The sequence below is a fragment of the Chlamydotis macqueenii genome, chromosome 12, assembly GCF_036417535.1.
Source record: "Chlamydotis macqueenii isolate bChlMac1 chromosome 12, bChlMac1.mat, whole genome shotgun sequence".
Taxonomy (NCBI): domain Eukaryota; kingdom Metazoa; phylum Chordata; class Aves; order Otidiformes; family Otididae; genus Chlamydotis; species Chlamydotis macqueenii.
The window spans coordinates 7051459-7067608 of NC_141567.1; the positions used below are offsets into that span (position 1 = coordinate 7051459).

Consider the following 16150-nt stretch of genomic DNA (forward strand, 5'->3'; position numbering starts at 1 on the left):
TTGAAAGCAAATATGACATAGTTGCTTCAGAAACCATAATGCTGGGTGAGTCACGAAGACCTCAATACAACCGAATTATCCAGGTTCCTTCAAAAGCTTCACTGTCATTTTATGGAACACCAAAAAACTGAATTCTAAGTATTTTTCTACTTTCAGTAAACTAAGGCATTATGAATTATACAGGTGAACAGCATGGTAAGTGTTTTGAGAGGACATTTAAATATTAAAAATAAGACAATTCCAGAAATCCTTGCCTGGAAAACAGGTCATTATGTAGCATGGAAAAGCAACTCCTACGTTCCCACACCTGCCCTCACAGCCACTTATCTAAAAGTCACTGGGCCTGCAAACATGCAAAAGCCATCCATGCGATAGCTGCAGACACCAAAAAGATGAAGATGTTCAAAAAATACAGGGCAATCAGCTGGCTGCTTGGTGAGGAGAAAGGATGCTACGAGGGGAGAGGCAACACAGGGCAAAAGCTAAAACCAAACCACAGCAAATTGCATTCCTTCTTGAACCACAGAAAATAAATAATGATGATTATGAATATTCAAGCAAACCTGACATAAAGATTTGGTTTTTATGCTGCAAGCAGAGTGTGTTCGGGCCCTGTTCCAACGCAAGCCCCAGTAGATCTGCAACTTCAATACAACGGGCACGGTGCAGCAGCAGGAGGGGGCCCGCCGGAGCAGGCCTTCATCTCTACATCATCACAACTGCATCCTCAGTTAAAATCTCAGGAAAAGAAACGGTTCCTTTTCTCCACGCTTTGCTCCAGCCACTCAAAGTGAAACATCTTGGACACAGGGACCGCCTCTCTAAACACTACAGAGTGCTTCCCATCACAGCACAGAGTCGTCCCAGTGCCGATGGGAAGAAGTCCCAGGTGCTCCAGGAACTCCCTGAACAGCTTGCTATTGTGATCGATCGTATCGATAGCGTATGAAGCGCGGCAGTGTGAAATCTCTACGCGGTGGAGCAGGCAGTGCTATTTGCATTGCCATCCATTTGTACAAAGAGACAGAGAGGCTACTGGTTGCTCCAAGGTGACCTGGAGAGGGGACTCTTGGGGTTCCAGTCCTGGTTTTACTGCAGAGTTATAATGAAACCTTGTAAATCAAAACCGGTGGCCCATTTTTCTATGCAATAGGAAAAATGAATTATTGCAAACTTCACTGGAGAACTTAAAGGGTGCACTACTACACAAAGTATTATCACGTGTTTATTCAAACCTCCTTGGATGATGCTTAAGAAGTATCACTTTGCAGTTTCATCTGGTGTTGATCAGAAGACAAAGCTACACTAATTCATCCAAGCTGCAACCTCACCCACTACACAGTATGCCATTGTTTCATCTTGCTACTGTGAAGGAATAACGAGAGACCGAGGCGCGCACAAATAAGGAAACATTTTACATTATTATACACAGAGGACAAATTCTTCTTGATGAATTGCAGAATAACTCTTTCGAAGCAATAAATTTACACTGCCGTAGCAGAACAGAAGCTGCCTTTTGGTCCTTTCCAGTATCCTGAAATAAAGGGAAAAGAAAGTCCATGCAACCCAAGAGACATCCCTTTCTGGGAACCAGGGACCTTCTGCTCTCCCTTGCAGAGAAGGGAGGGACGACACCTCAGCCAAGCCGGCTCTGGGACAGGGGCTGCACTACAATTTCAAGAGTCACACTGCATAAAGTCACGAAGTGAGAACACCGTGCATCTCCAGACCAAGGTATCCTCTGCTCTAACTCAAGATCACTTCAAACCTCAGCTGCATTAACACTGCAGGCCATTAAAACTCAGAGCGCTAGATGTCACACAGGCACACAGCAAACACTACAGGGGTTTGGGAAGCGAGGGCTGGCCAAAATAAATGAGACGTTGGTTTTACGATGGATCATAACATTTCTAACAGGCTGCTCGCTCTTTCAGAGCTTACAAGCATCACTTGGCTCTCACAGAGAAAAGGAGGAACTGCCAAACTTCCTACTAAAAATAATAAAAAAATTAAACACTAAAATTGATTAGTCTGCATTCAAGTGTATTTTGCCTTTAAATGCATTTAACGAAGAAGGCACCAGATTGTAAGTTTGGATTTACTCTGCAAATGTAAGGAGGTAAACACATCGTTACCATTTCATCTATTAGCAGTAAATAAAAGAAAACTTGAACCCAAAGCATAAATGTCAGTTACTCACAAGCCTTCCTGGTACTCAAACATCCAACCTACATCCGGATCAGAATTTGTTTCTATCAATTTATATAAAGTTTTTATGTTAATGAGTCGATGCCGTGCTCCGGGCCCAAGCCCCTCAGGAGTCTGAAGGCATCAGGACCCGTTTCTCCTCCACCATGCAGTCAAGAGACCCGAAAAAGAACAAAAGGCTTCTTAGAGAAGAAACATGAATGCAGTCAAAAGATCTAGTTTAGAATAACTTTCTGCGCAACTCAGCTGCAAAACAGACAATATTCTCTAATGGGAAAGGCATACTAGAAACAACTTTCCAGAAATAACATTGCCAGCAAAGATATATTAAGGGAAAATGAACTGTAAGCAATAACCAGCCAGTGCTTGGCAATCTTCATCCCCACTAAAACATTTATTTTCACTCCATGTTTTTTGGTTTTTTTTTTTTTTCCCCTTAAACACCCCAGTGACAAATAAATTATGAGCATTACAGCTAATTTATTACTCAGCACTGCTGAGGATGGAAAGAAAAAAAAAACCACAACTATAGCAGTATTTTAAAGCTGATTCTTATTCTAGGAAAATAAATACTTTAATAAAAACAATAATAAATTCAATGCTAAAAACCGCTTTTGCAGTCAAATCATTGGACTGAAGCACGCGAAACTGGAATTCCTCGCTCTGCCAGACTCTTCCTCTGCCTGTGCCTAAGCCATTCGGGCTCTGCTGCTCTTAACCAAGCAAAAGCTTTATCAACAGCTCCAACAACAGAATCAAGCTCTTAATCCCTGCCTCAGTTTCCCCACCCGCAACATTTCTCCCACCCAGTCTACTCAGATTGCAAATACTCTGGGGCAAATTCTACTGTACAGCACCAAGCACAACAGAAAGCTTTGAAGCGCAGCAGCGCTCCTGTATTAAAATTGTCTTTAACGACATCTTCCATGCAGACCTCTCCAGTGACTTCAAGGAGGGTTTGTCTGGGTCTCTACAACAGGAGACAACTGCTTTCCGTAACAGGAAAACGGTACTGCATTTGCCTCATTTAACACAGGAGGGGAAAGGGTTGTACACCAAAGCAACTTCAAAATCCACGAGCCAAATTCCGCCCTTAATCCCTCAGTTCCCTGGTGTCCATCTCACAAGACCACTATTTGTGCTTGATCCAGGAGAAACCCTTTGATGGTTAACTTCTGTATTTATCTTTGATACTTATTTTTTTTCCTGAATATGGAATTTTAGAATTTTCATTACTAACCCCAGCATCAATAGCAATAAAACTGAACAGAAGGAGCCTGTCTCAGAGACCACATCTGCACACACAATCCCACCTGGACTTATGAGGTCCTGTTTTTACTGCAGATAGGTTAACAGAGCTTTTGCAAGCTGCAGTCAAACACTGCTGCACAGGCAAAGCTCTAGCCGGGACATTAAGCGTGGCTCAAAAGTTTTCATTCAGCAAAACACGAAACAATCTGGCATTCATTCCCACGCAAACATCACTGCACCCTCCTTGGGAGGGACCAATTATTTTCCTTTCCATCTCATGCTCAGGCCAGTCATCCTCCATCACTTGATAAAACCCATGAATAGCTGCATTCAAAGCCGGAGCAAACAGAGACATCTCAGTAAAGCTCTGTAAAAACAGCTATCCGGAGCACACCAAATAACCGTTTCCCAACGCGCTTCCCATATGCCTGCCCTTTATGTAAAGGAGCCCGTGACTTTGGCAGATGTTGGGTGCTTGCAAGTAGGTCAGTTTGAACCCGAGCGAGCTGAGGCTAAAGGCCAGGGAGAGAAAATTAAATTGCGCTCCTGCTCCACAAACTGTGGCTGTCAAAGCCAGAGCTCTTCGCCTTCTTGCTAAAGCAATGATTTCACCGCTGGCTAGGCAAAGGATTTGACTGGCAGGGTGATGAAATGCCTCGGCAATAAACCGTCGGGAGCACTTGGAACGTTATTACCAGTTAAAATATTTCAAAATATAATGCATGTAGGAGTTGAGGGGTAGTGGGGGACAGGGAGGGAGGTGTTGCCAAGGTATGTGAATCAGCCTTATCGAAATCCTCATCGCTGCACAGCCGGCATGACTGATCACACTGCTGCATTCGCCTGAAAGGCACAAGGCTCCGGTTGGAAAACGGATATTCCAGCCTTTCCCTCCTGATGCCATCTGCACCAGTAACGCTCAGCTCTTTAATCCACGGTCCGACGCTGCAGGAGAGCAGCCGGGGGTGGAAATCATCTGGGCTTTTAAAAGTTGCTGCGAAAACCCTGAGTAACTTCTGCAGCAGGAACGCCTGCGGGCTCCAAGAAGTGTTTTCCCCGCTGCCGCTGCAGTTGCTGGGAAATTCAAGTTTCCAAAAGCACACAGGAATAATTAGATGAAGCCAAATAAACACATACAGAAAACCCTACAAGAATATGCAAATAATAGGGTGTATTCAGCAGCCCCAGAAATTAAGGCAGCAGCGCAGGCTTGTATTTGCATAAACTATGCTGGATATGGCACCAAGTCATTTTGGAATACGTGCATTTTGCAAACAGCAAGCACAGTACTCGACAAATATTTTGGAACGCGACATTGATCAAACACTCCCTAAAACTTCACATGAAGAACCTCAGAGACACTGTCCTAATTAACCATAGACATCCTCTATTGGCATCCTGGGGTATTTTCACTGCTGAGTTCTGTGGGAAAAGAATTGGACTTTATAGATTTTTATCAGCATTTATTATTTATAAAGCTCTGTTGGCAAGCACGATGTTTTATGAACAATAAAAGTGAATGATCTTTGCTTCAAAACCACATAATGAATGAATGTCTACTTTGTACATACAGTCAAGTGGGCTCTGCTAGTTTATTGTACATAAAGCATGGAAAAAAGAAGTTTTTACATCTCTAAAAAGAAATAAAAATACCCACTTCTAAATATACTGACATGAAAGCCAAGCCCAATCAAAACTGAGCTCTTCAATCACTCCTAGGAAGCCAAGCCCCTGCCCTGTTTTCTTAACAAGCTGAGTTTTTGCCCTCGTGGTCTCCCTGTGCAGAACAAGAGAGATAAAATCCAAGGAAACCGACTTGTCGCCGTATAAGGCAAAAAAAAAGGTTTCTCTTCCTGAGTTACAAATAACTAGGGAAAGTCACACATGTGGCCAAGCAAAGCAGAAGTATGAATACAGTACTCGCTCACTGCTGACAGGCTAAAATTAGTAGTTTATTCAACTGCCCAGGACTACACACTGGGGCTGTCCTCCGCAGCCTCTCCCTATTTGTCTGCCTTTCTGTTTGCTCTCCGCTCGGTCTCGCCTGCTAATTTGTCCCTCGGGGAGCAGCCCGGCACGCCGCCGCGAGCCCAACCGCCCCTGCTCATCCCGGGAGCCTGAGTAAATGAATATCCACTTGCAGTTACACCTGGGCAACTCCGCAGTGCCTCCACTGACTTCACCCCCGAGACAGCACCTGAAAACAGCACCTGGCCCCACGGGACACATGGTCTGCAAAAACGATTATGTCCTCCACACTTTCCACTGAGCATCTCTCCTGCTCCCGCTTTCACTCCCCGCCCCGACACCTGCAAGCACAGCGCTCGTCCCGATTCTCTTTAAGCGCAGATTTACCCTCCAAAGACAATTCCAACATTTGCATCTGTTCATTGTACGAAGAGCCGCGTGGTATTTGCAGTGACGGAAGATAAATTATACAGGGAATGGAGAAACACTTGCCCAGTGCAGCTGGGCCGCTGCTTACGCATGCTGGGGATTGTTTTGAGTTCAGTTTTCTCCCCCGCCCCGCCACCTCACTGACCAGTTGTCTGTTACTGTTTGTGGATCCGGCTGGCCACGGGGTCCTGACGTCACACTGGGCAGCCCTGGACAAGGGCAGCGGGTAGGGACAGCAGCCCCTCCGTCCAGTTAAACCCTCGGAACAGGGAGTCGGGACTCTGGGAACCGCGATGGCAGCCGTGGTCTCCAGCCAGTGGGACTGGGGTGTGCGAGAGGGAGTGAGCACAGGACAAAGCACGCTGCAAGAGTTGGGGAAAACAGGAGAAGAAACGCTACACTGGTGAGGAGACAGCAATGCAAAGGAGTTTGAGGAACATGCCATGCTAGGGACTACGAGTGCTGATCCTATGCTAAGACACTGTAGCGAAGTGTGTGGATATACAGTCCTCTTTCAGATCCATACATTTCCAGCCTACTGGTGCCCACTGGGTGACATCACCTCCATGGGCTCTTCCTTGGCCACTACTTTGACAAAGGATTGTCCCACACTCATTCACGCTGACAGTTCATTTTGCAAGTAGCTCACTGGAAACAATATATTTACTTACTAAGGTGTCACTCACGTAGAAGAGGCATGTCCCTGTCTGGCTCCTACAAATTACGTGATATCCACCTATACTCACCCAGAATATAGAATTACTGAGTTGATCTCAACAGATGTGATGCAGTTTCCTTTGGAATTACAAGTGCGTTCCAAATGAAACTTACACGTTTTATTATATGGAGATGAGTGCTAATTTCCATTTCATATTAACAGGGAATATTAACAACGGTTAGTTTATCCGCATACCTTGAAAAATTATAGACCACGTTCAGTACAAATCTGCATAAGTAGTTAGAGCATGCGAGAGAGGAGCAGCGCGAAATACCCAACACAAGCACGGAATGCGGAGATCTTACACTTGCTGTATAACACATTACGTGTATGGCCTCAAAAAGCCTCTGAGATTATGAATACATTTCTTTTCCATGGAAACTATAATTCTCAAATCCAGCAAGCTATTTTGAGGAATTTAAATCAACTATAGGCTTACATCTGCTGGAAGAAACACATTTCATTTTCACAGGCTGCCTCTCTGGGTGCATATATACTCTGCACAGCCGTATGGACATCTTTCCAACTCTTGTACTACAGTTCTGCTTCTGGCACCAGATCTCACGATGCAGATTCAGTGCAAGGTCTTACTGTGCCGGTTCTGTACCTAACACCGGGGCTTTCGGGGCCGCTGTGCTCCGCACCGCTGCCTCGCTTGAAGAGGAGAAGGAAAATCAGTCAGGCAGGAGGCGTGAAGTCAATGCCCCGCTCGATTTTATTGGTATTTACCGAGTATAAACTGGAAGGGCTGGCGCTGAGCCGAGGAGCCGGGCCAGCAGCAGCGCCCAGCCGCGCACCGGGGCTGCGGGAGCCCGGGGGACCGGTTACAGAAGTTCCCGCCGGACATGCAGGAGGGGACGGTAGAAGGGTGAAAAATAAAACCAACAAACCCCAGCGCTGCTGAGTCATTTGAGCCGAGAAACGCTGGGCTGTTGTAAAAACCCACCCCGGGGAAGGGAGCTGAGGGGTGGGGGGCTGCCCACCCAGGAAACTTCTGCCGGCGCATCCCCCGCCGCGGAGCCGGTAGCGCGGACCCCCACTCACCAGGTAGGCTCCCACCGTGCCCTGGGCCAGCATCAGGGCGCACTCGGACACCAGGAAAAGCTGGATGCTGGAGAAGCAGGACACCTTCCTCCGCCGCCTCCGCGGCCGCGCCGCGCCGGCCCCGGGGAGCTCGCTGCCGCCGCCACCGCCGCCACCGCCGCCCGCCGAGCCCCGCTTCCCCGGCATCCTCCCGGGCACCGCCGCCGCGGGATGGCGGGCCCCGCGGCTGCTCCGCGCCTTCCTCCTCCTCCTCCTCCTCCTCGGGGTGCCAATCACAGCGGCAGCCCGCGGCGGCTGCCTCTCCGCCCGCGGGCTGCTGCCATGGCCAGCTCGCCGCCGCCGCCTCCTCCGTTCTTCTCCCCTCCCCTCGCCCCGCCGCGCTCCCTCTCTCCGCCAGCCCCGCGCAGGCCGGATCCGCGCCCCCGCCGGCGAGGGGCGGGGGAAAGCGCGGGGCTGGCGCCGGCGGAGGCTCCGCGGCGGGCGGGGCGGCCCCGTCCCGGGATACGCGGGGGAGGAGAGTGGAGCCCCGCAACATCCCTCCCCCTCCGCTCCCCCCAGTGCGGGGCCGGGGGCCGCAGCTCGCAAGCGGAGGAGGCTCCCGCATGGGGCTGAAAGTTTCACACGCAGGCTGAGGGCAAACAGCCCCCAAATGGGCCAGACCCCCATCTCCTCCCTGGCGTCCCCCGGCTTGGGCGCCCTGATTTCAGCCCCTTGTAAGTGCACCTTTCCAAAGGGCGAAGGGAAGGCGATACCAAAATTGCATGTTCAAAACAATAAACGGCAGTGTCACGCGTGTCAGCGCCGCTGCAGCGCGGGCGAGCTTTTGCTCTGGGGCCCGGACTTCGTGTTTTGCTGATGGTGCCTTTTGTTGTCACCCCTGCCTTGAGTTCTAATTTCAAGAGATATCTTCTTTTAAAAACCACTAATCATCACTTCTACTCTTACAGATCACATTCCTTGTTGGCGTAATAGCAGAACCTGATCTGCTTTGCTTCTCGAGCACACCTTCCCAGTTCACTTCTGGGTCCACACTGGGGGCTGCTGCCTTACTTCCCTGTGTTAGTAGACTTCCAGTTACGTGGACGTCTAAATATTTGATGCATTTAGTGCTGGGATGTCTGTGGCCTTCGGGAGGACCAGTTTTCTGTGGAAACAGAGGTTACATTTTTCAAAAATGACTGTGTGATTTGGACCCTAAATTTAATTTCCAAAGGCTGTTGAGGCTTCAAAACTCCTGAATACCTGGGAAGATACCTTTGAAAATGGAACTTAAGGACATTCTAATTTTCAAGGCATAAGCCAGTCATCACCAGGAATTCAATAGCACTGACATTTTAAATGAGCCCCTTTTTCCCCCAGCACCCTTTTTGAGTCTCTTCTCCCCAAATATCACTATTGTCTGGAGGCTTTTTATTTTAACCTTCTTTTATGTGAGTACCTTTAATAAAATGATGCTGAAAATTAATCTTGAGCAGAGCCTCCATGTAAGTTGACAAGTCTTCACTAAGCCCAGCTGATGCACGTTGTCACTGCAGACCATTCCCAGGAAGAAATGCCCGAGCCCTGCCACACTCAGCTGTTGCCCTTTGCTCATCAGCTGCCAACAGCTCCCTCCCGTGCTGAACTTTGCCACACCACAGCTTTTCCAGCAGGTCTGGGCCATATCAACAGGCCTCAGTAGTCCCGTCTACCCCAGGGACATGTTCTCCAACACTGATGGCTGGAGGCAGCGTTATCAAACAATTAGTTGGGAGGACAATCTGGTGCTTGTAGCTGAGTGGTCTCAGTTTTATGAGATACATAGCAATCTTTCAGATATTGTGTGCCTCACAACATGCACGTTAGAAGCTACCTGAGGCCTCAAATGCCAAGGATTTTGCATGCAGTCGTGAAAAACTGGCTCATCCTTAAAGGGTTCTGCTACTTTCTAAAGTGTTTGTTTTCCGTCCAGGAAAAACTGGTTCTTCCACCAAAAGAAAACAAAAAAAAATCTCATTTTCTTGAAATCTCTTTAGACTAGAAAAGCGCTCATGTCCTTCCCTGCATGTTTATTTAGGGACCTCTGCTATAAAAGCTAGAGAGGTCTCTGTCTCTAGATGGGTACATTCGCAGACTAATTCAATTAGTGTGGCTAGACAGATGCTTTGCTCCAGATGGATGCTGTAGTGCGTTATAAACAGGATGGTCAATCTAACAGACTTTTCAGTAAGTGAAAATGGAGAGTTGTCTCTTAAAACATTTGAGCATGTAGGATTATGGCAGGGCAAGTCTTAAAATTCCCTGAAAAAAAAAATATGGGGGGGCATACTGATCTTGCCAGTTAGCTTTCACCTGCTCTAGGTTGGTTGCTAAAGGCAGCAAAGGTCTGAAAACACATATAACTCACCAAGTGAGTATCTGGAGACCCAGGTGAATTTCTGCAGGTGATACCACAGTTACCAATATTCAAGTTGATGCTTTAAAGCTCCTGAATATATATATAGTATATGGAAGTGCCTTCACATGTCTTGGTCACGTCTTAGACATCCTGTTGGAAGAGTTTGTGCAGGCTGAGGAAGCAGATATACTGCTTGTCTGTCACAAGGAAAACAGCTGCTAGAAAAATTTGACTTTAATACTAATTATCTGAAACATCTCGTTGGTTAGTTAATTGCAGCAGAATACAATTATCAGTTAAACTTCTGTCCAGAAGAGATGGGATGACTGGATTTTTTTTCTCTGTTTTTTTTTTTGTTGTGTACTTGCACTTACTTCCTTTAGAAAAATTCTCCTGGCTTGCTCTGCTGAAAGAAAGAATGAGGGTCTTGCATGTCCGCTCAAGTGCATCAGTAGACCTGAGTTTGCTTTCTGCCACCTTTCAACAGAGCACATTCCTGAGAGATCTCGGTAGAGTGCTTCAGGGATGGATGAGTGACCTGTTTGGATTTAATAGTTAATTATTGTTACACACAAACAGTTTTTCTGGTCTAAATTGACCCCGCTTTAACTACTAATGTGTGGAATACTAATGTTCTTGGATTATCATTAGCCTAGAATGAAAAGGGACTTTGTAGCTGGAATAGTCCCTTTTCCTCAGGGCTCAGTAGTTTTGCCAACACAATTCTCAGCTATTTCCCCAACCAAAGCAAGCTTTAGGAACCTTTTCCCCCACAATAATTTGTATTAAATTTCTTGCAGATAGTTTGTCAGGTTTTTATAAGCCCTTGAACATTCATAGCTGTGAGGCAATGTTCTGCCATGAATAAATTTGGACGCTGCAGTCTTTAAGGAGTCAGCTCCCCCAAGACAGTCTCACTACATCTTGCCTGCCAGACGTCTTCTTGCTGAGTACCTGTGGGCTTGTGTCAACGGTTACCTTTGGGTAACCTTAGCAGCTGGAGTTTTCTTCATCTGTCACCATCCTAAAACCATTTTTTGCTGTAGTTCTTTTTTTTTTTTCCTTCTGTTTCTGGTTAATCTTATTGAAAATCAGCCATGCAGTCCTGTGTTTTGATACTAGACAGGCATAACTTTTTTTCATCCATGTCTAGAATGAGTGCCCATGGGGTTTATGGCTGGCATGGAAGAAGAACTGAGGTAGAGCTATGAAGGGTGAGGACCTTAGGGAAGCACTGGACTGGTATCTTACACCTTAAGGGGCAAAAGTGCAAGCATAAAATCTAAGCTTAACCATCAGCAGTGTTGGTAACAGGAGGAGGAACAGTAGAGGATGATTTTCCTTAAGCAGAGCTGGTGGAAACCCCTTCTGTGAAATGTGCCAAGGCAAGCAGCTGATCTGTGTCATTAGGCATCTCTACAATTGCTGTTGGAATCATATTCCCAAACCTTCCGGACATATTTTACAGTCCAGGGAGCTAATGTGTGCCTCATCCAGCACTGGAGCAGCACTGGGCACCCATCCTACCTGTTCTTGCTGAGGTTGCCGCTGAGAAAAAGAAGGACAGGTGCTAAGAGGAGACAATGGTCTCACAGGAGACGTATCGTATTGGTCCTGTGGTGTGTATTTAAAAAAAAAAATCCAGCAAAAGCGGTGCTGCAACCATAACTGTTATCTTCTCTCACCAAAACTGCTCACCGCACTTCTCTGGACATTTTCCACAGGGCCGCTGTGTATTTTATTGCTCTGCTTTACACTGCTCTAGGCGAGGAGCAGCTATTAGAGTTTGATACTCACCCAAGTGTCTGCCTCCTCACCCTTCCCCATAGCTGTGGTTTTATAACAAGAGTTTGTGCAGCATCCTGTGTCCTCTGTCCTGTGCCCCTGGGTGCCAAATCTGGTGTAATTGTACAGATAGCACTCTCAGACTACACCCATTTGGGTTTCTTTCCAGGATAGTGCAGCCACGTTGAGGTCAGTTTTCATTTGCTTTAAGCCATTTGGATGAAAGGAAAGCTCCTGCGCTGCCAAAATGGATTTGCATGTGGCATAAGTCATGTCTCCTCGGCACCGGATCCGCACCCCGGCTGGTCCTGCTCGGTGCATTTATCTGAGGGAAGGCTTACATATTAAGAAAATGAGAAATAACCTCAGATATGCTCTAAGAGAAAGGAAGAACACATAAATAAATAAGAAATCCCAGGACTCCAGCCAAGAGGCTTTTCCTTGGGGTGGTTTTGAAATTCTGTTCTGTGATTCTCTGGTGCAAAACCCTACGGATCAGCTGGTACAGGAGGGAGGTGACAGGAAAGGGTTTTGGTCATCTACCAGTGTAGAACTGGAGTATAAGCATGCACATCCGCCAAGGGTGTATGGCAGCAAGGAGGGTTGAGACTGGGACAGCTTGTGGATGTCTCAGCAGCTGTCATTTCCAAGATACCACAGTGCTAACAGTTTTAATGCAATTTCTTTCCATAAACACTTCTGACTTTACTGCCGTGCTATTTTGAGTCCTGCTGGAGACTTGGACTCATTAAAAAGGCATTTCCTTCAGACAAGCTGATTAGATAGCTGTTCCTTCCCCCAGATGATGAAAGGCTGGAGAACACCTCACTGAAGCTAAAAATGGCAGAAAATTAAGACACATTAGTTTAACACGAAGTGCAGGTTTACCCTGAAATCTCCCACTACGAAAACAGTTTAAAAAGAGAGGAGATTCTCAAATGCAAGAACTGGATGACTTGTCTACAATCCGTATTGCACAAATCTGGCTCCTAACCCCTAATTATGGCCTTCCTAAATAAATGAGACTCAGATCTGAGGGAAGCTGAGTAATGGCTAATGCTATTGACTCCATGAGACCTGAGGGCATGCGGCACTTTGACAGGAGAACTAGGCACCCAGCAGGATCATGATCTAAATGGAAATCGGAATGACTTTTGAATTAAAGCAGCGTGATTTAGCAAACACAGTATAATTGTGGAGTACCTGCAAATATTGACATCAGCCTAACGCCTCATTTAGTAGGAAAGTTAATTTGCAGGATCAGAAAATGAAAGCAAATTACTGGACAATAGACTACCACTTTCTTGACTGTTAATCAGCATCTCGTCTCATAAAGCAATGATTGTCCTAACTATGAGTCAAAATACAACAAAAATACTTAATTTTTTTTTTATTGTAAGGATGAGACCTTGAAGCTCTAATTCTAGAAGATAATTCTATTTAGTAAATAAAAAAAATAAAAAAGGGAATGTCATCTCTTTGTATTTTACAAATTGATGTGCATTTATGAATCAACTAAGATAGTCGTGGTAGGAACACCTTATTACCAATGTTCTGCTTTCCTGCCGCTGTCACACTCTGGAAAATATTCTTGGCCAGATTCATCCATGGCTGATGATGCAGCAGAAGGCAATGTTCCCTGGAGTCAGTAAGAATTCATCTTCCAGGTGGTGGGGTGGTACAAGGAGTGATAGTGCCACCTTTTGTGTAGGAAGTCACGGCAAGCTCTCACCCAGTCATAGTTGCCAGTGACACACGGACACTTCTGTCCGACTCTGAGCATTAGTCTTAGTGGGTCAGCCCAAAATTCATTCCTGGGATTTCTTACTTCATCTTTCTGTGCTCGCTGGACACAATTCAGTTCCTTCTCTGTTCTGGATGTTGTCAAAAAACCACCACTTTCCACCTCGTAAGTAACTTCCTTTAATAGCAAAATGCACAGAGCTTTTATAGGAAAGTTTGTAAAATTCTTTGGACCGAGGGAGCTGTAAGCACTTGCTTCGTAAGGAGTGGAGCTCCAGCCAGACACTGAACAGTTGTGCCCTGACGCTTCTTGCTGGGTGATAACTTGACGGACCCAATACTTGTAAATCAAACTGTCTCCTTAATAAAGAAATTGTTTACAGAGCTACTCAATGGCATCTTGAAATCTAGCCGTGTGTGCTCAGACCGACTTCCCGTCGAGCCTTTTGTTTACTGGCCGTGACTCTATTCTCTGTGGATCTCGCACTTTTGCATGAGTGCTTTCAGTCTGCCATTCGTGCTTGCTTTATTCAACAGAGTCATATTTTTTTTTCTCTGGATGTTATGTGCAGCAAGTATCTGTTTCATGATACTAGGTCCTGAGTTTCTTGAGATCACTGGTGTATCTCTTTGCAGAATAGATTTTACTAACATCTCTGAGCTGGTAAAAACCTGGCTTAGGGCTTTGCTGGATTAGCTGGATCTTTCCAATGGAAGTGACTTTCCTGTGTGATTTTATGGTGAGTTTGTAGCACTGGAGTATCTGTAACACACGCTGTAGTGGCAGACGAAAGACCTGCCATGTGCCACTGTGGAAGATGTTACTTCTGTCAAGCTAAGGTAAAGGAGTTCATGGGACAGTTTGAAGGTAAATAGTGAGCAGATGACAATTAAAATAGTGTCCTATGCTATCAGTGAAAGAATCAAGACACTTAGCAAACACAAAGAAGGACCAGGACAGATGGAAAAGGGAGGGACTGCGCTCTCAGTGTTGTGATGTTGCACAACAGCTTCTCAAAACAAAAACGGCTCCCATAAACCAGCCTTTTATTGCCTCTTTTTTGGCCAGAACTGAATTCTCTCACCCCTTCCACTGACGCCTGATTCCAGTTCAATTCAATAGCTTCTCCTGAGCAGTAACTAACAGCATTGTTGGTGTTACCTTATACATTTATGTCATTTCAGTTGAGCTGGCTTGATATAAAAGAACACCCTATTGTCACCTGCGCTATACCAGTGCCTTCAGGTACCACGAAGCCAGTCACACTCCTTTTCACTGGACAGATAGTCCCGAGTTGAATAGTTATCTTTTGTGTTCATATGAATAAGCAACAATATGTTTTTGAAAACTGGCAGCAACATGAGTATATAGTGAGCATTTTTGCCAAAATTAATTTTTTTCTTCTGTCTAGTACTCTACTGTAAGAGCCTGTAATAATTGACTTCCAGCATTCTTGACAGCCTCTGGTCCTCAAAAGGTTTGCACACAGGCTAAAGAAAGCAAGTAGGAATTCTAAGAGAGGAGTTGGATTTCTGGAGAACATTGATTAACCCTTACTGTGGCTTATTGGTTCAGTTTTTAAAATCAACAGGATCCCTAAATTACTCTGGGTCTGTGAAAGCATTTAAAACTGAAACATCTGTCACATCCTGTTGTAATAAATAATGTCTGAGTACACTAACTGGCAGTTAAGGCAATGGTTATCTGGTATAAACACTTCAATCTGGCACGAAGGGAACCTTTCCTGAAGTCACTGCAATAGACTGGCTGAAGACCTGCCTGAGGATTTCCTGAGGATCTGTAGGCAAGCTGCGTCCAGTCTCGCTACCTCTTTTTCATCCTTAAGGCCTTAGCAGCAGGAACTTCCTCTGATGAAGAACCCTTACACTGTTTGGTACGAAGGAGTCTACTATCTCTAAAGCAATGTTAAAAATGCAGGACAGAGGAATGCGGGAGAGAGGGGAGTTGTTGACCTCGCTGGAACTCAGATGAGTCAGTGGAAGATAAAGAGAATTCACTTGCTCTTGGGCTGACCTCCCGTATGAAAACAGGGCAACGTGATGAAAGGTCAAAGAATAAAAACAAGGCACTTGATAGCGCCTCAGTAAGGCAGCAAAGAGTCACTCTACTTGACCTTGAAATAAGCAAGGCCATGAGGGAGAAACGCCCAATTAATTTGCTTACTGTAAAGCCAGCAGAGCCCACGTTTTTGGTTGCTGTAACAGAACAACTCTCCTATGACCTTCCCCCTCCCCCCCGCCGAAAAGGCATGATATGAGAGAAGAAGGTGTTATTAAAGGAGATTTGTGAGCTTGTTATCTTGATGCTTCTCAAACACAGCCTCATCTGACACCGATTTCAGAGCAGTTATTGAGCATGGAGAAAATGGAGCCAAATGAAGAGCAGCAACAAGGAGAGGAAAAGCCTGACAGTTTCTTAACAAAGTTATATTCCTGCTCCACTTTTCATTGCTATTTTAAAAAGAAAATAATTGGGTTACAGGAAATATCCTGCAAGCTCTCACGAGAACGTTTGCTGTTTGGGTAGAGTGACCTGCAGGTGAGCACTCAGCAGTTAGTTTTCATGGGGAAACAGCCACAGCTTCTCTCTCCTACGTTTTCAAAGT

At 45.8% G+C, this 16150-nt stretch overlaps 1 protein-coding gene across 2 annotated transcripts in view; it reads right to left on the minus strand.

Moving 5' to 3' along the window:
* Positions 1–12115, minus strand: part of SLCO3A1 (solute carrier organic anion transporter family member 3A1) — a 140969-nt gene extending 128854 nt beyond the window's left edge. Inside the window, exons 1-2 of one of the 2 annotated variants that reach the window (XM_086757445.1) lie at positions 11793–12115; positions 10370–10533 (exon numbers count right to left, since the gene is read on the minus strand). In XM_086757445.1, coding sequence (XP_086613571.1) covers positions 10370–10489 — 120 coding nt within the window. In that variant the 5' untranslated portion in view covers positions 10490–10533; positions 11793–12115. Of the gene's footprint in view, positions 1–7618; positions 7948–10369; positions 10534–11792 lie in introns of those variants that run through there. The other variant, XM_086757444.1, reaches the window with a different exon arrangement.
* Positions 12116–16150: the final 4035 nt, after the last annotated feature.